The sequence below is a fragment of the Chionomys nivalis genome, chromosome 22 (assembly GCF_950005125.1).
Source record: "Chionomys nivalis chromosome 22, mChiNiv1.1, whole genome shotgun sequence".
NCBI classification, from domain to species: domain Eukaryota; kingdom Metazoa; phylum Chordata; class Mammalia; order Rodentia; family Cricetidae; genus Chionomys; species Chionomys nivalis.
The window spans coordinates 48,433,835-48,457,903 of record NC_080107.1 but is presented as its reverse complement, the minus strand read 5'-3'; the positions used below and the strand labels follow the sequence as shown (position 1 = coordinate 48,457,903).

Genomic DNA, 24,069 nt, shown 5'->3' with positions numbered 1-24,069 from the left:
CCGCCTCAGCGTGCTCTACTGAAGACCCGCCCCGAAGGGGCTCCTAGAGCATGCGCACACCACAGCGTCGCTGCCGCGCCTCCGGAAGCACTGGCAGTTTCGGGGGCGGGACCGGGAAGCGTTTCCGGGGGGCGGGAGGCTCCGGCGGAAACTGTCCCCGCGGTGGCGGCGGAGACTAAGGCCTTGGTGCAGTCGGTTTGGACGCTCCAGTAGGCTGGAGCCGCGAGCGCGGAGCCGTCGACAGGTACGGCGGGGTGGGAAGGCTGGCGGCCGCGCGGGAGGTCACGGTCGGGGTCACGAGCGTCGGGGACGCCGGTGTTCACCGCGGGCTCTCCCCGACGGCCGCAACGCGGGCCACTTCGCAGCCCCGGGAGTCCCGGCTCGGAGTCCCGAGGTCTCCAGGGCCACCCGGCCGACTTCCTGTCCAAGGTCACCCCGCGGCAGGTGCACGAGCGCTTGGAGGATCCGCCCGCGGGGCGACCTCAGGGTCGAGCCGCCCACGCGCGCGCGAGGCTACACCGTCGGGGAGAAACTTGCCGCTCTGGGTTTCGTTTCTTTGTCACTCCGTTGTCACCTGTTTTTGTCCCCAACCTGGCTTCTTGTCAGCTGGACTTTCTCTCCACTTCGAACGTCTAGAGCTGACAGTCTCCGGACCTTGTCGCTATCTCTGTCTTCACCTCGCTTCAGTGTTTCTTGACGCTGCTTCTACCCCTCAGACCGTCCTCTGGGTCAGGGCCCGGATGTCAACTGGCTCCTTGACCATTTGTGTGTTTTTTTCTCTCTGCCAATGTCGTGTTCTTGTTTCTCTCCCTCCCAACTGGGTTTGTTTAGACAGGGCGGGCCCTGCCTGGACCTCTGAGCCATGGAAGGTGACTCATGACCCCGTGAAACTCGCCCGCCCGGGCGCTGCTCAGTGGCCCGACCACAGTCTGGCCTCAGTTCTGACAGGTGTCACCCGGAGCTCCTGGCCCTCGGACTAGCCCATTTCAGGGTTTAGGCAGCCAGTGGATCCTGAACTTCTCTTCCATGTGTTCTGTACAGCTCTCCGCCGTTATTTGCTCTTTCCAGGAACCCCAGATGGCTGTCACGAACTGCCGCTCTTTAACCAGTTCAGCGTAGCTGTACTCAGGAAGGACCAGGTTGACATCTGCCTTTGAGACCCTTAGCACGGTAGCGGAATTTCTAGGGGCAGCTTAGGGAAGAATTTAGAACCTAAGAGGGGTTCATTCCCTGCTTGTTTCGGAGAGAAGTAAGCGAGACGTGAGGACAAATACAGTTTAAAACTTTTGCAGTGGACTATCTGGAACAGACACGACATGAAACAATTGATCAAGTACTAGAGTCAGGTAGCCTGTTGTTCAATGTGCACAAAGTGTCAGGAGATAGTAAGAACGTTCTAGAAATGGATTGTATAGAACTGTGTGAATGATGTAGTGTCAACATAACTACGCAAAGCAGTTCCAGGGGTAAGTTTTACGCTGTGCTTATCCTACATCCACACAGCAAAAGGTACTCTGGAGACCTCTGAAGCTGCTGTACGCACTTCCACAGTGCAGTTTAGAAGCTTGGTTTGGAACTTTTAGTTGAATCCCTTGTACTGATGCAAACTCTTAACAGCGGCAGGTTCAGCTAAAGGCTTAGAAAAGGAGTCTGGGACCTTAAATTGTTTTAAATCTGCTGGCCCAGTTTTACCTATCTCCCCTCCTTTCCCCCTTGGAATAAATGCAGAAATTTACCCTAAAAGCAACTTGAGAAACACATTGACTCTGACTTGCTGGGAACTTGTGAGGCTGGAAGAATACTCCTTTATTAGAGTAGAAAATGGTCTGTTAGCCAGGCGGCTGTGGTGCACGCCTTTAATCCCAGCACTGGGGAGGCAGAGGCAAGTGGATCTCTGTGAGTTTGAGGCCAGCTTGGTCTATAAGAGCTAGATCCAGGACTGGCTCCAAAGCCACAGAGAAACCCTGTCTTGAAAAAAAAGAAAGAAAATGGTCTGTTATTTCTTCATAGGCTATCCTTTGTTTTTGTTTTTTATGTTTTAAAAAAATCTTGCCTTTAAATTCATTTTCAAATTTTTGTTTTGGGGAATTTTGTTGTTTTGGTTTTTTGTTTGTTTTTTATGTTTTTGGTTTTTTGAGACTAGGTTTCTCTGTGTCCTGGCTGTCCTGGAACTCACTTTGTAAAATTGATTGGCCTCAAACTCACAGAGATCCTCCTGCCTTTGCCTCCCGAGTGCTGGGATTACAGATGTGCACCACCATCTCCTGGCTTTGACTTTTAAGTTTTTGAGGTTTAAAGAACAAAATCTACGCACATTCTAGTGCTCTTATTAAAGGAAAAACATAAGCAAATATATATCGATTAAAGTACCCAGTAAACAACCCTGCAGTGGTGGCTCACGCCTTTAATCCCAGCACTCGGGAAGCAGAGGCAGGCAGATCTCTGTGAGTTCGAGGCCAGCCTGGTCTACAAGAGCTAGTTCCAGGACAGACTCCAAAACCACAGAGAAACCCTGTCTTCAAAACAAAACAAAAAAAGTACTCAGTAAACTTGTAACAACAATGGGCAGTGGTGGCTCATGCTTTTAATTCGAGCACTCCGGAGGCAGAGACAGCCTCTGTTTAAGGATCTCTCTGTTTGAGGCCAGCCTGTCTACGTATAGAGGGAGTTCCAGGACAGCCAGGGCTGCACAGAAACCCTGTCTTGACAAACAACTAAAACCTTGTTAACAACATTCTGTGTCCCACTCATCTGAGTACTGTCTACCTCAGAATTGCATCCATGGTTCTTCCACACGGAGTAATCGTTTGTGTCGTCAGAAACAATCTTCCCAAGAGTGCTTTAGCCATTACTTCAGTAATGATGGGTGTTAACTGCAATGTATGAGCTGGGTGGTGGTGGCGCATGTCTTTATCCTAGCTCTTGGGAAGCAGAGGCTTGTGGGTCTCTATGAGTTTGAGGACAGCCAGGACTACATATCTCAAAATGGAAAACTCTGCAACATACATACTATCTGTTGTAGCCGAGAGAAGCTTGGAACTCCCAGTGTGATGACCTTCAGCTCCTGGTCCTCCTGCTTCCATCACCCAAGAGTTAGATTTCCTGCATGCCAGGCTGCCACACCCAGCTGACGGTCTAAATTTAAAGAAATGGATGCTTCTGTTGGACTGCTTATCTGATCCAATTAGCTCACCAAAACCCTCAGAATGGATCTCAAGATCTTACTGACTTAGACAACAAGCTACCTCAGTTTTCTTTCCTAGCAGAACTTCCTCCCCGAGGTGTGACATGTGTCACTAACAATAAACTGAGGAAAGTAATTGTCCTTTGACTCAGCTGCTTTAAAGGCTGTAGAACCTGATCCAACCCAGGGGACCACTCTGACCCAGTATTGGGGTTTGCTAGGAAAAGGGCAACAAACAGGTGGGGCTGCCAGAAAAACAGAATAATTCCTCAGTAGAAAATGGAGTAAGATGGAGAGAAAGCAGTAACAAGGAGAGAGGTCCCAGCAAGCAACCCATTTCAGAAGACCCTTCTCTGAGATTGCTACACCATTATGAATGGTTTGAAGATCAAGGGGGACACTGAGGCAGACTTCTTTGGGGGTAAGGAATGTTCTAGAAAAATGAGTAACACCATGGATAACGGCCATCAGTATGGCAGGGTCTGATGAGAGAGAGCTTGGGCCTATGTGGCAGAATGGGGGTCCCATAGGTGTTTTAGAGAGGGGGAGGGCAGTAGATGTTTTCTTTGGCTCTGCAGTGGGTGATTGCTGCTAGTAAGTAGCAGATGAGTAGTCAGATATAACTAAGACTCTTGGGTGATCATAAACTTCTTTCCTGCTGACGATTCCTGGGGTTGACCAGACAGGAAGGCAAGAATCTATAGAAACACATTGAGTTCAGGAGGGAAAATTATAGTTGTTACAGGAATTGTCACAGTTCAGCCAAGGTGGAGGAGCTGTACAAAATGTCCCTGGCCCTGCCTAACATTGACAACCTGGCTTGGCTTTGATAAATTTGACACCTGGATTTCCCCAGCAGCCATGTGACGGAAGGAGAGGACGGACTCCTGCAAGTTGTCTTCTGACCTCCGTGTGTGCTGTGTGCCTTTGTACAACACAGGGAAAACAAGTTAAAATGTAATAAAATTTTATTTTAAGATGCCACAGGAACAGAAACCAAGGTCTTCCGTAGGACCCAGCCACAATAAGCTCAAGGGAGGTCTGGGTCTCAGTAGTTTACCCTGAGGTAATACCTGGTTCCAAGAAAGACCACAAACTGAGGCTACCCAGGTACCACCCAGGAACAGACCATCCAAAGGAAATTCCTGACGTTCCAGCCATTGGTTGTAGACAGGATCACCTGCCAGCACACATTCATCACTTTTCACTAGGACACCCCTAGACAAATGTCAGCCCCTCGGGAGTCCTGAACCTTAGAAATCCCTCACTGCTACTACAAAAACCCAACTCTGAGCTCAGGGCTCTAGGATCATTCCAATACGTATGATCGGAGAGCCCAAGTTTGCAAACTTGTGTAAGAATAAAGGGTCAGGCCGGGCGGTGGTGGTGCACAGCACACCTTTAATCCCAGCACTCGGGAGGCAGAGGCAGGCGGATCTTTGAGTTCGAAACCAGCCTGGTCTACAGAGCTAGTTCCAGGACAGGCTCCAAAACTACAGAGAAACCCTGTCTCGAAAAACCAAAGAAGAAAAAAATAAAAATAAAGGGTCTTTGCTTTTACACACAGGACTCGGTCTCCTAGTTGCTTTTGGGGGACTCCGTGATCTGGGCCTAACACTTCTAGAATGAAAGTTCATAACTAAAACTTTAGTTTTTGGAAGGAGTCTTGCTGTCTCCAGACTGGCCCTTAACTCACTCTGAAGCCTGTGTTGAGCCCTTCAGTTCTGGGATTACAAGTAGGCTAGACAACAGCAGTCTTGTTTTGTTGGGTTGTGTTATGTTTGTGTTTTGAGATAGGATTTCTCTGTGTAATAGCCCTGGCTGTCTTGGAACTCACTCTAGACCAGACTGGCCTCGAACTCACAGAGATCTGCCTGCCTCTGAGTGCTGGAGTCAAAGGTGTGCGGCACCACCGTCCAGCTGTAGTGCTAACGAGCTTCTCTGTCTGCTCCTCACACACGCTGTTCATCAGGGAAGCACATGTACACAGACTGGCACAGGCATCCTAAATTATTTTTCTGCTTTTATAAGATTATTCTTATTTGCATGTGTGTGCTCAAGTGTCATGTGTATCAGGTACCTGCGGAGGCCAGGAGAGATAATTGCATCCACCTGAAGCTGTAGGTACAGGCAGTCGTGAGTAGGTGCCAGGAACTGAACTCAGATCCTCTGAAAGAACAGCAGGAACTCTTAACCCATCATTTTAAATTTTGAATATGGTTTTTCCTTTCAGAAATCAGTGTGATTTAATTTAAAACAAAATTGAGAAATGCATTTTCTTTTTTTGTTCATTCAGATTGCTCTTTAATGGCCATGGCATAAGGAACAGTATCACCAGGAAGACAGCTTTGTACTGGGTAAGCTATAAATGTACTAATAATGTAATTTCTAAAAAACTGTTTACTGTAAAATTTCCTGTCAGCAAAAACAATGTAGTTTGTCAAGTTTTGTTTCTTGTTTTATTTAAGGTTTTATTTATTTATATATGTGGATGGATGGTTTGCCCTCATGTGTGCCTGGTGCTCAGAGAAGCCAGAAGAGGGCATCGGATCCCCTTTGGACTGGAGATGGTTGAGAGTTACCATATTGGTGCTGGGAGTCAAATCTGGGTCCTCTGCTCTCCAACCCCTTGTCAAGGTTATTAATGGGCTAGGTCAGATGATTCCTCTGAAGAAGAAATACTGCACATTTTAAGGCTAGTCACTGTAGTACTTCCCAATAATAATTTAATTTCAGAGAGGAATTTCTGCCACATGATCATTTTTACTTGGAAAAGTATTAGAGTTGGAGTTAAACTTCTGAGGCCGGCCACTTGCTGAGCTGTATGGCCTGAGGAGGTCTTGTCCTGTGAGCTTGGGAGCTTCTCTTTACTCTCTGAACTGAGGAAGCTGTGCAGAGCTCTGCAGGGTTCAGTAAAGGCTGCATTTTGTGGGTGCAAAGCATTTGACTAACAAGAGTTTTGGTAGACATGGGGTGTTGGTAGTTTTCTACATTTGTGCCAGATTTTAAATTTCCTAAAGCAGCATTTACTGTTCTTACATGTGCCTTCTGCCGTGAGCATGCAAGTCACCATATGCTCTGATTAAAGACTTCACTGGAGGCTTCAGGACAGGGGCTCTTCGGTCCGCCTCCCTGTTTTGTCGCTGTCTATGCTTTGAGGGTGTTTAGTCCCTGCTAAAATGGTGTTTAAGATTTCATGTACAATTTTCTCAGCTGAAGATTAAACAGTGGCCACTGCTCAGCTCTTCAGCATGGGAGGGATGTTAGAGGCATTCTATTTCAGGGAGTCTTCAATAGAAGGCCTTCTGCTTTATTTTGATTTTATTTTTAATTTTCATCACTGTTTTATTTACTTTGTATGTGTGTGGGCCTATACCTGCAGCACGTGGAGGTCAGAGGACAACTTGGGAAAGCCAGTTCTCTCCGTCCACCATGTGGATCTTAGGAATTGAACTCAGGTTTTAGGCTTGGCAGCAGGCCCCATTACCCACTGAGCACTATCACCAGCCCTTATCTTCTCCTTTAAAAAGCCATTAAACAGGTGAGCGATAATGGCAGGGGCCTTTAAAGCCAGCAGCCCAGAGGCAAGTGGATCTCTGAGTTCCAGGCCAGCCTGATCTACAGAGTGAGGTCCAGGACAGCTAGGGCTACACAGAGAAACCCTGTCTGAAAAAAACAAAACGAAAAGAGCCATATAGCTTCAATGAATGATGCAGGGAATGGGCTGGAATTGGTGTAATTGTTTTAGAAGACCATTGCTATTGGAGTTTTAAAATTCTGTGCAAGGTGACTTAAAATTGCTGGTTTAAGTCTCTAAGGTTGACAAATGCTCTGAAGTTTATTAATGAATTGCTCATAATCTAAATTATGAATTACTTAGTTTAGCTGGTGTGGTGGCACATGCCTATAATCCCATCATTCAAGAGGCAGGAGAATTGCCCCAAGTTTAAAGCTAGGCTAAGCAATGTACTGAGGCTTGTTTCAAAAGAAGGATTATTTAGGTTATTTGTGAAGCATGCTCGTGTTTACCCTCTTTCCTGACCTGCTGCCCCCGCCTCTCAGACTCCATTGGCCTGAACATGTGCTTTGGGCTTAAATTTCGCACTCCCTAGACAGCCTTGGGCAAACAAGTGTGTCCCCTTGGTCTTGTCACAGTAACTTTTAAGTGTTGTGAGCACAGCGAATGAGGTAGAGAACATGAAGCGCTGTGTGCAGTCCCCGTGTCTCTGGAGTCTGTGTCCACGGAGTCACCCTTCACAGACGGGAAATGTTTAGGAAGGGCCGGAGAGATGGCTCAGGGATTAAGAACACGTACTTCTCATGCAAGAAGAGTTCAGTCCCCCAGCACCCATATTGCATAGCTCCCAGCTGCCTGTTAATCCGGCTCCTGGGATCAAGTACCAGTTTCTGGCCTACAAGAACACCTGTACTCACATGCATAAGCCCACAAAAGACACACATATACACGTAGTTAAAAATACAGTAAAGTGCCTGTCGGTGGTGGCGCACGCCTTTAATCCCAGGACTCGGGAGGCAGAGGCAGGCGGATCTCTTGAGTTACACAGAGAAACCCTGTCTTGAAAAACAAAATTAGGGTAAATCTTTTTTAAAAGATGGCAATTATATTGCTCAAGTGGAGATATTCTTGCCCTCCCCTAAGCAGTGCAGTCTGACACTGTTCACCAGCATGTCAGGGGTTATGAGTGTTCTTAAGATCTTAAAATATTTTTGAAGACTTGAGTAGGTGGTATTGTAAATACTCAGTTTTCTTCAGATGACTTGAGCATCCCCAGAGTTTTGAAGTTGGAGGGATAGTCCAAGAACCAATCCCCACAGATACTGTGAGACAGTTGTGTTTGTATACATCCTTATATATGTATTTGTTTATATGTTGATAAACAGCTGCTGTTCTATTAATGATGACCTTTTCCTGGTTACCCAGTGTTGCATTAACTTTTCCTAGGGAGATGCGAGCAAACGAGTATTCATCCCAGATAGGGCACCAAGGACAGAACAGAGTACGATTCCACCAAAGTCCAACTTGGCGAACCAGTGAGTTTATTGGGCTTGCTTACAGAGCGTGGGTGAGGGGTACTAGAGGACCACGGGCAGGTTCCACCCCACCATGGAAGCTGCATTATGGAGTCCCCTATCAGTTGACCTCTCACCTCATTTAGTTCACTTGGAGAATTGGAGGCATGAGGAGATTGATGGTCTTAGACCCCCCCCCCCAGTCATGTACTCGAGAAAATCAACAGCTCCTTTATAGTCCTGTTTGTCATTGTTGTTTTGTTTATTGGTAGCCATAGCTATGTGGCCAAGGTATTTCTTGCTCCAAAATAGCATTATGTTCTGCCTGGAGGTAAAACCCACAGACATTCACAGTTTGCATTGGCAATTGGGCATGGTGGCCTGCGTCTGTGATATCAGCCCTCGGGATGCTGAGGTGGGAGAACGAAGATTGAGGCTTCCTAGGCTACGTAGCTAGACCCATCTCAAAAAAAAATAGACATCGGTACCTCGTTTTACCTTGTATTACTCTGTAAAATGAAATGAAAACAATTCATGGGCTGGAAATGAAGCCCTGAAGATGCTTGGCTATCATGTGTGAAGCCCTGAACTTAGCTCCTAGTATCTTAAATTCAGTAAAGATTAAGATGTCCATTTTAGTATTTTCACATATTTGCCTATAACCTCCATAGCTGAATTGTAGAATTTCTGACCACCCTAAAAAATACCCATTTTTCTTTGTTTTTAAGGTTTGTTTTGTTTTGTTGTTGTTTGTTTTTTGTTTTGTTTGTTTTGTTTTTGAGACAGGGTTTCTCTGTATAACTCTGTTAGTCCTGGAATTTGTTTATAGACAGGGCTGGCCTCAAACTCACAGAGATTCACCTGCCTCTGCTGGAATTAAGGGTGTGTGCCACCATACCCGACAAAATCCCCAGTCGTTAAAGTGGCCGAGACCATGCCCGTGGCTCAGCTCTTCCTGCCTGGGTAGGCAGCGGGGATCAGGTCTACTAGAAAGTGGCGGTTTTGAAATACCAGTTTCTGGGCTGTGCCGCCATTGCGATCTCTGTCTGGCTCTTGACATGAGACAGAAACTCTGGGTTTTTCTCTTAACAACAGGCTTGGAATTAGAGAGGGACTGAGCCAGAGTCCAACTCCAAAACCAGCTCTATATACTTATGAATATAAATAAAAAATATTTGTAAACATTATTACTTACGGAACCTATTCGATTTTCTTGGTGATCCATATTGGGTAGTAATTTTTTCCATCTGTCAGTATTCAAATATCCAGGGTCCCTTGAATTTTTGAAGATGAGTGTTGTCCTGCAGGGATAAGAACAGAACCCTGCCCCCATTCTAACCTTCCTCTATCTCTAGTTTCTGACAGCCACCAATCTGCTTTCTAAATTTGCTTTGAATGTGTCTTTTTGAAATGGAATGGTGAAAATGTGGCCCTTTGTGTCTAGCTCCTTCCTTTCTCTTTCCATATCCTGCCTCCCTCCCACTAATTTCTTCCTCCTCCTCTCTCTTGTTCTGCTGCGCACTGCACTGCCGGAGCCAGCCACTTCCCAGCCCTAGCTCCTTGTCCTTGACTCCAGGGCCCTTCCATGTTGACACCTTGTTCTTCCTTATTGCCAGGTAGATGTGCTGTATTTTATGTAGTCATTGCTTGATACACACTTTTATTCTTTAATAATACTGCTATAGACAGTCATGCATGAGCTTTGATATGAACATCATGTGTTCGCTTCTGCTGGGCTCAAAAGTAGAATTGTTGGATTACATCTGTTTAACTGTTTGAGAAACTCCCAGCCCCCTTTCTGCACCTTTTAAACCATTCCATGCCAACCAGCAAGTGTGTATAATGGTTCTACTCTCCATAGGATACTACTGTTCATGTCTTATTTTTCATGCCATCTTAGTGGGTGACAAAAGGGTCCCTTGTAGTTTTGTTCTAGGGATGAGGGAAAGTGTACTGGGCATGAAACCAGGGACCGTGAAGATGGCAGACAGGTGCATTCCAGCACATAGTGGCTCTGCTGGTGCTGAACATTATCCATGAGAGTCTTGTTCTTTGGAAAAATGCCTTTCAGACTCCTTGTCCATTCTTTTCTATTGGGTTGTTTAATACTGAATGTAGGCTTTGTGCGTACTCGGCACAGCTTATTCATAATACCATGCAAATGCAGTCTCCCCTTCTGTGCGTGTTTCTTTATTTTATTGATGGCACCACTTAAGGCTCACAGTCCTGTAGCTTCCTGCCCACCAAGTCTTTAGATCCTATCGTTGTCTCCTCTGTTTCTCAGACACACCTTTCTCTCTCATGACAGGGTTTCTCTGTGTAGACCAGGCTAGCTTCAAACTCAGAGATCTGCCTGCCTCTGTGTGTGCCACCTCCGCCCAGCCAGCCATACTATTTTTATTACTCGAGTGTGGACTACATTAAGCCTTGCAGTTAGCCCTAACTGCAGACTTCTCCAGGTCACACTCCAATCAGGAAGGGAAATCAGGGCAGGAACTCAAGGCAGGAACCATGGAAAACTACTTACTGTATGCTCTGCTAATTGCTTATACAACCCAAGGCTTCCTGCCTAGACATGATGCCACCCACAGTAGTCTGGGCCCTCCTACAACAATTAATAATCAAGGCACTTCCCCACACACATGGCCACAGGCCAATCTGATTCAGGTATTTTCTGTTAAGGCTTTCGTCTCAGGCCGTCTAGACAGTTAAGGCAGACTAGGATACTCAGCCTTGCTGGGAGGGTGAGGCATTGTTAGTTCTCCAGAGTCTGGTGCTGTCAGGACTGAAGTGCAGGTGCTGGTCAGGGCAGCATCTCTTCTGCCAGGTTCCATCTCCAGTAGCTCTAATTTCTTAAAGCTCTGGCTCACAGCTCATGCCATTCTCCAGGATCTTGGAGTTTATCTCATTTTTCATATATCTTGGATTATTTCCATAAAAACGTTGTATGTGAGAAGAATGAGAGCCCTCTCTCCATGTCTGGTGGCTCCAAACTTCATAGTGCTAAGACCTTGTGACCATATGCTACCCCATCCTGGGTTCTTCTTGTGGTAGTTTCAGGCTTTGCTTGAATGACATGCTGGGCATGTTTGTTCCCGCTCATAGATTATAAACCCCATAAGAATGGCAATGTTAGCTGGGTGGTGGTGGCACATGCCTTTAATCCCAGTACTCGGGAGGTAGAGGCAGGAGGATCTCTGAATTTGATTCCAGCCTGGTCTACAGAGTGAGTGCCAGGACAGGCTCCAAAGCTACAGAGAAACCCTGTCTTGAGTAGGGGGTGCACACCTTTAAGGTAGGCAGATATCTGTAAGTTCCAAGGCCACCCAGGGCCACACAGAGAAATGCTTTCTCACAAAACAAAAGAGAAAAGTAATGATTCTTGATGGTCTTTGATGTTCCCCATATTTTGCATTCAGGATGTTTTATTGGCTTTTAAGGAATCTTGGAATTGATTTTTTTTTTTTATTTTTTTAGCCAATTGAAACAGCTGCTATAGTCTAAACCAGCCTCAGCCACATCTACCCTGACTAAGAGACAAAGACAGTTACCACCTTGACACAGCTAAACAAGCATGGCATGTTTTCTAGTTATTTTTTCCCTTTGGGGTGAGATATGTTATCTTCAGTCAATTATTGATTATTTAAGGCAGTCTCACTATGTAACCCAAGTGGGCGTCATCCTTCCTAGGTTTCCAGGACTTACAGGTGTACCCCTTTGTCTGTGCCCTGTGATTTCAGAGGCATGAGTACAGGCAGTGTTTGGCAACCAACACTGCTGCCGTTTATCAGGAGTCCGGGTTCCCTTTTGCAGATTTTCAGTCTCCTTGATGAAGGAATTTTAAGATAATCCAGGAAGCTTGAAGAACATTTTAATAGACAGAGAAAGAACAGGATAGGCAGACTGAATCTTGGAGCGAGCATGCTGGGGGCGGAGGGGCGAATAAGAGAGATGAAGATGGCAGACAGGTTCAGCAATGGAGAACAGCAAGCACTTGTGTGAAGTGGGGTGTCTTCAAAGTAAGGATAAGAAAGCTCCGGATTGGGGCAAGCATGCTTTGGATTTGAGTCAATAGTAGTAAGAGATAGGAAGGTAGAAAACTAGGTAGACCGTTTGAAATTCTCCAAGCTATGGTTGCATTGGGGGAGGAGCTTCTGGTCTATATATTATTGCTCCTCTCCATCTCCTTAAAGTGTATCAGCTTTCCTGAGGGGTGATCTGGCAAGCCCAGTTGGATTAAGGAAAGGACAGTACTGTGGAATGGCTTGTATCCACTGGTGGGAACTGGGGCCTTCCCTCCCGCCCCCTTTTCTATTCTATTCTTAAAACAGGGTTTCTCTGTGTAATCTGCCTCAGCCTCCCAAATGCTGAGATTAAAGGCTTGCACCAACGCACCCATCCAACATGTTCTTTTTTTTTTTTGGATCAAGAGGTAGTAACTTTTTCTTACTGGACCTCAACCAAGCCCTGAAACCCCACCTTCCTCCCTTTCATATGGCATTTTCATCCTTAAGAAGTATCTGTGATGCTTCCCTGTCTCAAAATCCGTGTGTTACCAGGGAAATGGGCGATGGGGGTCCAGAGCTGATCTTAAGGGAAGTCTGTCTTCAAGCATCAATTTCTTATTCACAACACAGCTGCTATAATATTCCACTCCTGGTTTCTAGTTTAACACTGTCCTCCTGCTTTCTGGAAGAAATACCCGGAGCCTCTCCACCCAGATACCCCCAGCTCAGACTGCGCTCTTGGAATTTAGATAGACACCTGTCAGCCATGCAAATGCATGGTCTGTATTTCCTTTACGAACTAGAACACCTGCCTGGAAGTAGTGAAGCCCCCTTTAAACCCAGCCCTCAGGAGGCAGAGGCAGCTGGATCTCTGAGTTTGAGGCCAGCCTGGTCTACAGAGCCAGTTCCTGGGGCTGCACAGAGAAACCCTGTCTCAGAAAAATAACAAAACTTAGAACACATCTAAACAGTTTGTTTTATGTTCATTTTTATTTTAAGCGATTATGAAATGTTTTAGGATGTATAAAACCATAAGTTAACGTCTTGTCCAAAAAGCACTGTCTTATCTAAAGATTATTAATGACTGGTCCAGCATTCTGATCTCCTTGGAGGAGACAGGGTGATATGAGAAGCCTATGGGAAAAAACTATAGGCTTTGGATTTAACATTGACCTGGATTTATCTCTCCACTTAGTTAAAACAAGCTTTTAACTTTGGGAAAGTCGCTTAAAATAACTGAACTTAAGAACATCAAGCCCTGCATTTGCCAAATAGTTTTGAGTAGAAGACTGACCTGGAGCTCAGTGACAGCCCACTCACCTAGCACAAAATCAGCCCTGGGAGAACAGGAAGAAAGGAGGAAGAGCCAGTTGTGGTGGTGCACACCTTTAGTTCCAGCAATCAAGAGGTAGAGGCAGGCAGAGTTTGAAACCAGCCTGGTTTACATAGTTGGGGGAGGAGGCTGGACACCAAAGCAAAACTGCACGGAAAACCGCATTTGACTTAGAGTAATATATTTTTGTTTTGTTTTTTAGACAGGGTTTCTTTGTGTAACAGTTCTGGCTGTCCTGGAACTAGGTCTGAGATCAGGCTACCCTTGAACTCACAGAGATCCTCCTGCCTCTGCTCCAAGTGCTGGGATTAAAGACATGCGCCACACCCAGCTCCACATTAAGAGCACCTCAGTTTCTTCACTTGTCATCTCTCCTGTCACTCTAGAATGACTTCTGAGGACTCAAAGGATGATACAGGGTTATAAGGAAAGTGTTTAAGAACTATTTTAAGAGATGGTTCAATTGGTAAACTGTCCAGCAGACATGCAGACCCTAAGAGTGACCTGTACTCAGCCTGTAGTGTTTCCTAGTGCTAAAAGACCAGTCATAGAATTTCCCCAATTCTGTCTCCAGCACCATCTCCCTCAGTTCTTCCCTGACCTCCAAACCAGTTGTCTCTTTCTTTGTGTCTGTGTGTACACACATGTGCGTGCTTGTGTGTAGAAACGCCTTAGTTGAGACAGGTCCTCTCACTGAACCTGGGGCTAACTGATTGGCTAGACTGACTGGCCCCAGAGCTGAGGAGGGTTATCCTCCTGCCCTCACCCTGCTGTGTTAGGGGTTACAGTCATCAGCTGCTAGGCTCATCTTTTTTCTTGGGTCCTGGGGAGCCAAACACTTATCTTCATGCTCATGGGGCTGTGACTGTTCATCTCTGTCTGGAGAACCTTTGCATAGGCATTCCATCTTCCCACAGTTCAGTTCTTCACTCTTCTTTTCCTTTGGAGTGTGCATGGAGATGGAACCCAGAGACATACATGCTAAGCAAGCATTCTGTCTCCTCTCTCCCCGCAGCTGCACCCTAACCCCCACCCATAGTCTTGTTGTTCCTCCTTGGCCCTTCCCACAGTCCTGTTGTCGTCCCCCGCTCCCATAAATGAAAGTCAAGGATTACAAATGAGTTGTTTTGATAAGAATGTGTTTGTTTTTATTAGAAATACTTACTTTGTTTTGCTTAGGGGATTTATATGCTCACAGATGTATTCACTGTGAATTCTGCCTCCTCACCCACAGATGGAACAAAATGGTGAGCTGTAGAGATTGGTAGCTGGTTCTTCCTTTTGGCACTCTTGAACCTACAGACTCCTGTGGCTGAGTGCCAGAGGCTAGAGGACTTGATGGAATCTGGGACCTGTCTTAGTGTGCTGTGCGATGGCTAGATGGGCTTCTTTGGCGCTGAAGTTGGTGCTGACGTTTCTTTCTCTTGCAGCACTGAACAGAATTGGTGATGAAATGGAGCCTGGAACAAACTCTTTTCGAGTAGAGTTTCCAGATTTTTCCAGCACCATTCTTCAGAAACTAAACCAGCAGCGACAACAAGGACAGTTATGTGACGTCTCCATTGTAGTCCAAGGCCACATTTTCCGGGCACACAAAGCCGTTCTTGCTGCCAGTTCACCATACTTTTGTGACCAAGTACTCCTAAAAAACAGTAGGAGAATTGTTTTGCCTGATGTGATGAACCCAAGAGTGTTTGAGAACATTCTCCTATCTAGCTACACAGGACGCCTTGTGATGCCTGCTCCAGAAATTGTTAGTTACTTAACAGCAGCCAGCTTCCTGCAGATGTGGCATGTGGTGGACAAGTGCACTGAGGTTCTGGAGGGAAACCCCACAGTTCTGTGTCAGAAACTAAATCATGGCAGTGACCACCAGTCTCCCAGTAGCAGTAACTACAATGGCCTGGTAGAGAGCTTTGAGCTGGGCTCTGCGGGGCATACTGACTTCCCCAAAGCACAGGAACTGAGGGATGGTGAGAATGAAGAGGAAAGCACCAAAGATGAGCTGTCATCTCAGCTCACTGAGCAAGAGTACTTGCCCAGTAACTCGTCCACAGAGCATGACCGACTGAGCACCGAGATGGCAAGCCAGGATGGGGAGGAGGGGGCCAGCGACAGCGCTGAGTTCCACTACACCCGGCCTCTGTACAGCAAGCCAAGCATAATGGCTCACAAACGCTGGATCCACGTGAAGCCTGAGCGCCTGGAACAGGCGTGTGAGGGCATGGATGTCCATGCGGCCTATGACGAGCATCAGGTCACCGAGTCCATCAACACCATGCAGACAGAGCACTTGGTCCAGCCTTCGGGAGTGGAGGAAGACTTCCAGGTTGTGGAGAAGAAAGTGGAAGCAGAGTTTGATGAGCAAGCAGAGGAGAGCAACTATGACGAACAGGTGGACTTCTATGGCTCCTCCATGGAAGAGTTTTCTGGAGAAAGGTTGGATGGGAACCTAATTGGGCATAGACAGGAGGCTGCCCTCGCAGCCGGCTACAGTGAGAATATTGAAATGGTGACGGGGATAAAAGAAGAGGCGTCCCACTTAGGATTCTCAGCCACTGACAAGCTGTATCCTTGTCAGTGTGGGAAAAGTTTCACACACAAGAGTCAGCGAGATCGACACATGAGCATGCACCTCGGTCTTCGCCCTTATGGCTGTGGTGTCTGTGGTAAGAAATTCAAAATGAAGCACCATCTCGTGGGTCACATGAAAATTCATACAGGCATAAAGCCCTACGAATGTAATATCTGTGCAAAGAGATTTATGTGGAGGGACAGTTTCCACAGGCATGTGACTTCTTGTACCAAGTCCTATGAAGCTGCAAAGGCTGAGCAGAATACAACTGAGGCTAACTAAAAATAGGGTCTGGCCCTTGAGTGGCATGCACAAAAATAAACTATGGTAATTAATGCAAATCTGGGCACAGATGATGCGTGCCACTTGCTATTATGAGAGAAGCTTAAAAAGAAAAAAAAGGAAGATATTTCTGAAAGACCAGCTCTAAGTAGGCCAATTAAAAAAATTTAATTCCTCAAATTTATATGTTCTGGTCCTGGCCTAGAATGGATGATGGGGATAAGTTCACCCAGTGCCCAGCTGGCAAGACAGCCTTTCCAGATAGCAGTGACTGAGGCAGTGGACTTGGTGGCAGACTACCCCACCGGTGCACTCAAGTGGTAGCAGTTTTCTATCATGCAGTGCCCTGGGGTCATGTTGCTGCAGGGTGCTGCTCCTGGTGACTGCAGAGTTGTGAGGCTTTGCGTTGGTAGTGCATCACTGGATGCTACTCTTCTCGAGACTACAGCAGCCTGACTCCTGGGCTGAGATGTGAACAGAGCTCTTTCATGTCTAGTTTCATGCTTTCTAAAGTTCTAGCTGAAACTATGGCGATGTTAGATAGACCTGAGTCCAAAACAGGTGACATAGCTCCTGTCATAGTGCTGCAGACTCTTGACAAAGCACGATTGTGTGTTTAGTTCTAACTGGGGTTGAACCATTGTGTCTCCTTTTAAGTCTATGGGTGACAGAGATAGGTGTTTCTAGTTGGTTTGTAACCCTAAGCTTCCTCATTTAATGGTAGCATCCGGGCTAGACTTCCAGCCTGCAGTGACTCAACACAGTACTGGCAGTGTCCTGTGGCCCCCTGCCTTAGATCATGGTGCTTCCCAACAAGGGTTAGCCAGGGATGCATGGCTAAGAGTTACCTGTGAGCGGGACACTCCCATGCTCAGAGTGAGAGAGAGTGTTGGCAGAGGCAGCAGCTTATAAACAGAAGGCTATACTTGAGAAAAGTCTCAAAAATACACTGGTCTGGGGGATGTGGTTTTAGAGGGTACACTGAACAACACTGTCACTCAGCTCCTTATGACCAGGAATGTGAGTTCAAAGTGGGAAGGGGGTCCTACCTTGAGCAACGTCATCTAACAGATGATGTTCCGTAGTCGGAGAGAAAGCTGCACACATTCACAAGCCCCAGTAGCTTATACCCGCTCAGGGAAGAAAGGCCACCCACCCTGCAAGGCCTGTTCTGCCTGAAGTTGGAAAGAAGTCTTGTGTTTAAGCATGTGATAGGCCTGAGGCTCTTACTGGGGTGTCTAGTGTGCTTTTCTTGACTGGGATAGCATTCTGACCAAAGGCAGCACAGGGGAGAAAGGGTCTTTGTCAGCTTACACTACCATGTCACAATCCATTCCTGACGAATTTTCAGCAGGAACTTGAATATTGACAGGCAAGACTATCAGCCACAGATGTGCCCACAGGTTGCTCTGATTTGGGCAATCCCTCAACTGAGACCCCCTTCCCAGATAACTCTAGGCCACGTTAAATTGTCAGAGCAAGCTAGACAATAGGGCAGGGTGTTGCTCCTATGTCATCTATTATTATTGCTAAGTAGAAACTTCTTTTTCTTAAAATAAAAATTATTTTTCTTGGCTTTGGGGTGAAATTTTGTTTTTAAAGTTTGTCTTTCTCTAATGTGACAGACATTTCTGGCAAGGGTTTCTGATCATAAGGCTTCTGACACCTTTGACCTTTGTTTGAAAAGGGGAAAGAAAATTGGGACTGCCAGTAAATGCTTATGATCAAGATTGTGAAACAGGGATCTATTTATGAACACTGTATCAATCTTGGTATACAAAAGCACTTTGTATTTAAAACTTTGTTATAAGTATAGGTGTAGATTTTTTTAACCTAGAAACTAGATAATTACCTCCTAGTGGTTTGGTACGTTCAGATGATCTCCCATCTCCCAGTGTGGAAATCTGCCAGTCAGCAGTGGTCCTCTGTGGCCCTGAGAAGGGCATGGAGGGACTGAACAGTCAGCTCACACTTGCCTCCTAGTCTCAGGGAGAGGCCAGTGGGTTTAGGGATGACCCTGAGATGTGTGAGGATGAAGTCTTTGCAGCTTCTAGTAATTTCTACCTGAGGCAGTTGAACCATTTTGTAGTCAGGAGCTGCTCCCACCCCTGCCTGCATGGTGACAGAGCTTTTCAGCTGGAGTGGGGCAGACCCTGTGAATAGGCAGGGTGTCCTAGGTCCAGGAGGCAGAGAAGTAACCGTAGTCTAGGCATTAAATTGAGGCTTCTGACCTGCCTTTCCCATCAGGGGTCCTTCCTAGCACCCGGCTGTGCTGTGGTGCTGGTCTCCTCACCACTGCCTTAGGAAAGCCCCACCCTTCCAGACAAGCTTGAATAGTTGTGGACAACACTGTCCCATGTTCAGGGACTTCACAGTGGCCCACCAGCAAGGTGTTTGTTATCTACTTTGAGCCTTGACTTCTCCAGTCCTTATAGGAAAGGGCTTCCAGGCCCCCCTGGTTGCATTTCACAATCTGCACGCACCATGCCTTCAGTCTTGGATACACACGTCAGTGAGCTGCATGGTCCAGCTCCTCATGTGCCCTTGTTCTGAGCCCTGGCCCATTGCCTTGGATTTCTAGAGCTCACCTTCTCTGGCCTGGTTCTTAAGAGCCTGCCCTAAAGGATTCCCTCCATTGCAGGGGGCGTTTACTGAACTACTCTGACCCTGAATAGGCTTCCGGCTACGCAACAAAGGGTGGCACACCCTAAGCTGGTGTTGAAGGGAAGGTGAGGAACAAAGGCTGTGCTGCATTCTGGGAAATGTGTGCTGCTGCAGGGTCCCCAAGGTCGGGCTGAAGCTTTGCCTCTCCCACTGTGGGAATGCTGAGGACCAAGGGCAGGGTTGCCCTTGGCCTCCTGTGCTTTAGGTTGCTTTGACTGGTAACTAACATTATCCAATGAATCCAGGGTTGCTTTGGGTTTTTTCTTTTTTTCTCTGCTATTTACATATTTAAAGGTACTAGTTTCTAATGGCAAATCTCTACTGACAGCACCCTGTGGGAACATGCTGGAACACCTTTGCAAATGTGATTTTTTTTTCTTTTTAAATGTTGCTTGAAGCCTGTGTCATGTCAGTTGCTGCTGCCTCTTTTCTTTTTATGAGGTTCCCAATGTTTCTTCCAGAAAGTTACTTTATTTATGCAAGTCAGGTGACTCTTAGGCCACAGAACCGTGGGGTGATAAGCAGATTGTCATTAGGTGCATATCATGGATACTTGTGAACGCCTGTGTTGCAGAAGTTAAATAGTTCTTTCTAGAATTGCTGTCCTCAGTGTACAGCGTGGTTTTAACTGAATGTTACTGTTTAATATTTTCTTCTTATAGAAGAGACCATGCCCTTTTGTATGACACGTTTTAATAAATGTTACCTGTCCATTTTGTACAAAGTTGCGTCTTGTTTTTCACTCTTGTTCTGCCTTTTGTAGCCTGAGATTAAAGTTGTGTCATCACCTTTCTATAAGACCACGGAGGCTGCTGGCTGGCAAGAGCAGTGAGTGACGGGTCTCAGTGTGGGTGCTCATCCTTATCTCATACAAACCCGCCTGCCAGGAGGGTCAGGTGTTTAGAATTTACTCTGCAGGATTTTCTGAGTGCTCCCTGGCTCCCTCCTCCCCTGGGGAGAGGCTGGCTGACCTCTGGGTTCTGCCTTGGCTCCTGGAAGCCATTAGAGATACTGGGCTGGGAGGACCGCTGGCGAGGTTGAGGGACTTGCACCTGGCTACCTCTAGGTGCACGCTGGCAGTGACCAGGCTCCTCTTGCTCCAGACAGCTGAGGCTTGGAGCCACCACACCCTCTCCTTGCCCCTTCAAGCTCAGGATTGCTCCTGTCTCCCTGCCTTAGCCCAACTCTCAGGTACCAGGACCCCTGCTGATAGCTCAGGCGTCCTCATTTCACAGGACTGCTGTTGTACAGCAAAGTGGAGCCAGGATTCCAGAGCAGGCCGGTTGGCTGCCGCACACACTGGCGGGCTCCTCTGCTCCGTGATGTCCCCATGTGCCTCAGTCAGGTCCTTGCCTCACTTTGCTTTGCCCTCTCCCCAAAAAGCCAGGCCTGGAAAGGCAGCAACCTTCTTCAGAGGCCCCCACTTCCTAACAACAGCTCATTAGCAGAGACACTGCTTGTTTTAGACCAAACTTAACCATCTTCCCACACAAACCTTCTGTTACCACTGTTTGTTGTGAACCCCCCCCCCCCCCGCTGATTTTGAAGCCAACTCCAGATTGCCTAGACTCACTTAGCATTCTCTAGGTGGGGAGAGTCCCCCAGAAGACCTTGTCTATCCTCTTTTTGAGTTGAGGCCTATGTGTTCTGATCACAGGCAAACTGCACCATGTCTCTGCCTTAGTGAGCCCCTCTGATTTCCTTGCTGCCCTTCCTTGAGGTCCTGGTGGACAGTGCAGCAGGAACCACCTAAGAAGTACTCACACTGCATATCACCCCCACCCCAGGGTGGGGACCACGGGGCTGCAGACGGCAGCACATGTGCACAAGGAGATGGGGTGGGACAAATGGGAACAGAAGGAGGTGGGCTGTGAAGGGTGTTACCCAGATGGAGCGGACAGCACCTGTGCGGGTTTATTTAGCTTCTTTCCTAGTCGGCTCCGTGCTGCTTCCCATCCAGACACCAAAGTATTCCTCGAGACAGTCGTCGTGTCTGGAAGGTCCACACAGCCCCATAGACCAGGGGTCAGTCAGCAGCTGGAAATGAGGTAAGCTCAACCATATGTGGTAAATGAAGGAAAAGGCCGCTCACGTGTTCTTAAACTACTGGGCGTGTTCTCAGTGGCAGGGTGCTTACTTAGCATGACAGGCCTGGGTTCCACGCTCAGCACTGCAAAACTAAACAACAAAAGTCAGTTTGAAGTTGAGTGAAAGTGAGCAGGCTGACCCTTTCCTGAAAAGCCACAGAGGTCAATGAGGCGTGGGAGAAACCTCTGGGACTTTCTTTGAACTAGTTGGTTTAGTTTGAGTCAAAATGGAACAATTTGAGTTTCAAATCTTTTTTCCTTTTTTCTTTTTTTGGTTTTTTGAGACGGGTTTTTCTGTAGTTTTTTTAGAGCCTGGAACTAGCTCTTGTAGACCAGGCCAGGCTGGCCTCGAACTCACAGAGATCCGCCTGCCTTTGCCTCCTGGGCTTGAGTTTCAAATCTTGAACCACCTTTAATTTCTTCCAAGCCAATGATGGGCCAGCTGAGCCTTGCCCATCGCAACAGAGGTGGAGTTGTCCTGTGTGGAGAAGCACTCAGCAATGCCATAGGTAAATGCAGTTTTAAAATAGTTACTCTTCACCTAGGCTCAAGTGATTATGAGTTCAGGTTGTTTTTTTTTCTTCCTCAATACTCCAAAATAAGCCAGTAGCAAAGCTGGTAAGTATATTTATAACCTAATAAGATAGTAGTTACTCCCCAGAGGACTCTGGCCTGCCAAATAGTGCAGCTAACCTTGATGTATGGAAGCTAAAAGCTCCCTCCAGAACTGCCCATCCTGTTAATTTGGGGTCAGCAATGCTGTGATAAAATTTCACTTACCAGGGTTCACAAAAAAGACCCTTAGCCGCTGGGTAGTCCAGTCAGGATGGAGAGATGTTGGACCTGTAACAGGCTAAAGGTCCCTCAAGACTGAGGCTGGTCTTAAATTCTCAAAGCCACTTGCTCCCGAATGCTGACTACAGGTATGTGCCACCATGCCTGGCTCTTGGAATTTTTTTTCATGACTTCTCAACCCACTGAATACCATCACCACTTTGGCCTAAGAGCATCGAGGCTGCTGAATACAGTCAGCTTTAAGCCTTTTCCACATGGGGACATGATTTAGTGGTAGATTACTTGCCTAGCCAGCACCAAGATGAAACTTAAAAAAGGTCAAATTTGTAAAGGTGATCCAGGCTTAGCAGAACACTGAAGCCAGGCTCCAGCACTGGGCAGTGTGACCTAAGCTGTATTACCCTCCTGTGCTGGTGTAGTGGGTGGCAGTGGGTCCTTAAATTGCTGAACTCTGCCATCCAAGAAGTAAGACTTGAGACGTCAGCAGGCCATTCCCTTTCAGCTTAATCTCTAGGGCTCTGTCGCCTCCAGCTCACTCCTTTCGCTAGGACCAGCAGTGCAGCACTTTGTAAAAAGACCCTTCACGGACTGGATCTCCACTCTTGTGCCAGCCTTGCAAGGCAGGATACTAACTTGGAGAGAATAAGAACCAGCTAGCTTAGCCTGGCCCCGGACTGGGAAGGTAGCCCAGGCAGTAAAGTGCTTGCTGTGTAAGCATGAGGACCTGAGTCTGAGCTCAGCACCTATGAGGAGGCTGGGCATGGTGGTCTATCTGTAGTCCAGTGCTGGAATGCAGAGGCAGGAGCTCTGGGCTTGCTGACCAACAAGCCTAGCCATCTACATAGTGTGTCTTGCCTCAAGGAATATGGTGGAGCCAGAGAGGTGGCTCAACTAGTAAAGGCACTTGCCACCAAGTTTGAGGACTTGAGTTCAATCCTCATGATGGAAGGAGAGACCCAACCATTTCCTGCAAGTTGTCAGTTGTCTTCTGACCTGTGAGCAGTGACACCATACACACACGTGCACGTGAGCATGCGCGCGCGCACACACACACATAAAGAAAGGAAACAAGGTGGAAGGCCCCTGAAGAACACCATCTGCAGTTGGCCTCTGACTTCTGCAAGCACCTGCATTCCAGATTGCATGCACACACAAGCCCTAATACAAACCAGGTAGCCGGTGGCTTGTGTCCCACTGACCCTCTCCATGAGTCACCTGTCATCCAGTGACTTCCAGCCAAGGGCTCAGAGTGTCCATAGTAAACCCACTACCTGCTGACATAAAGAGGAGTTCAAAGGTCACAGACTTACCTAGCTGTGTGGTTATCACCGGATCAGTACTAACCAAACCTGTCTATCTCTGCATTGGTGGGCCCCAGGAAGGTCCCTGTGTTCCCAACAGTCTCCATGCACACTTAGTGTGGACTCCTGAAAAGTGTCTTCCTTCTAAGTAGTGCTGACCCATGCGAGCAGCACCTGACATCCTCCCTCCCCCGGCTCTAGTTAGCCCACTTGACTGGCCTTTGTTGCTCCCCTTCAGCATCTCTTGATCCTTGCACAGATGGCTTGTTCTGCACCTTCTCTTTTCCATCACCTTTCCTAGGCTTTGTTCTTCCAGAAGGCTCTTTTCTATCATCTGAGGCTGTTAAAAAAAAAAAAAAAAAAAAAAACCTGATACCCACCCTGCAAGGGCTCCCAAAATTCACACTGCTGTCAGCGATCCCATTTCATTTTGAGCTTCACTCTGTGGTGGCACTTGCCACTGGGCTGCGATCTTGTAGATGTCATGCCCTTTTATACCCACGGTCCTCAGAAACAGGAGCCGGCCTTCTTTATTTGTTGGTTTGGACGCTAGGGATCAAATCCAGGGCACTTATACCTGCTAGATGAGCACCTACTAAAGAGCATCCCCAGCCCTTTTGTATTTTGAAACAGGATCTCACCAAGTTGCCCAGGCTGGCCTTGAACTTTCTTCAATCCTGCTTCGGTGTCCTGGGTAGCTGGGATTGCTGGTGTGTGCCACCAGACCCAGAAGGCACACTGTAGTCAACTCTGAGTGGCTGCCCCTGGCACAGTCCTGACTCACAGCCAATAAATGTTGCTTGATTTCTT

At 47.2% G+C, this 24,069-nt stretch overlaps 1 protein-coding gene across 2 annotated transcripts; it reads left to right on the top strand.

Annotated features, from left to right (window-relative positions):
• Positions 1 to 117: 117 nt before the first annotated feature.
• On the top strand, positions 118 to 19,783 carry Zbtb43 (zinc finger and BTB domain containing 43). Of its 2 annotated transcripts, XM_057755656.1 has the most exons (3): positions 118 to 244; positions 5,481 to 5,541; positions 14,986 to 19,783. In XM_057755656.1, exon 3 carries the CDS (start codon positions 15,009 to 15,011, stop codon positions 16,410 to 16,412), a length of 1,404 nt encoding a protein of 467 aa, XP_057611639.1. In that variant the 5' UTR covers positions 118 to 244; positions 5,481 to 5,541; positions 14,986 to 15,008; the 3' UTR covers positions 16,413 to 19,783. The 2 variants fall into 2 exon arrangements, with proteins under 2 accessions (XP_057611639.1, XP_057611638.1); XM_057755655.1 differs by lacking the exons at positions 118 to 244; positions 5,481 to 5,541 and adding an exon at positions 8,125 to 8,236.
• Positions 19,784 to 24,069: the final 4,286 nt, after the last annotated feature.

Bases quoted from the DNA above. Each gene is read 5' to 3' on its own strand.
- Zbtb43 (XM_057755655.1), top strand. From the start codon at position 8,152: ATGCGAGCAAACGAGTATTCATCCCAGATAGGGCACCAAGGACAGAAC. The intron at 8,237-14,985 runs GTGAGTTTATTG...TTTCTCTTGCAG, and splicing joins AAGTCCAACTTGGCGAACCA to CACTGAACAGAATTGGTGAT.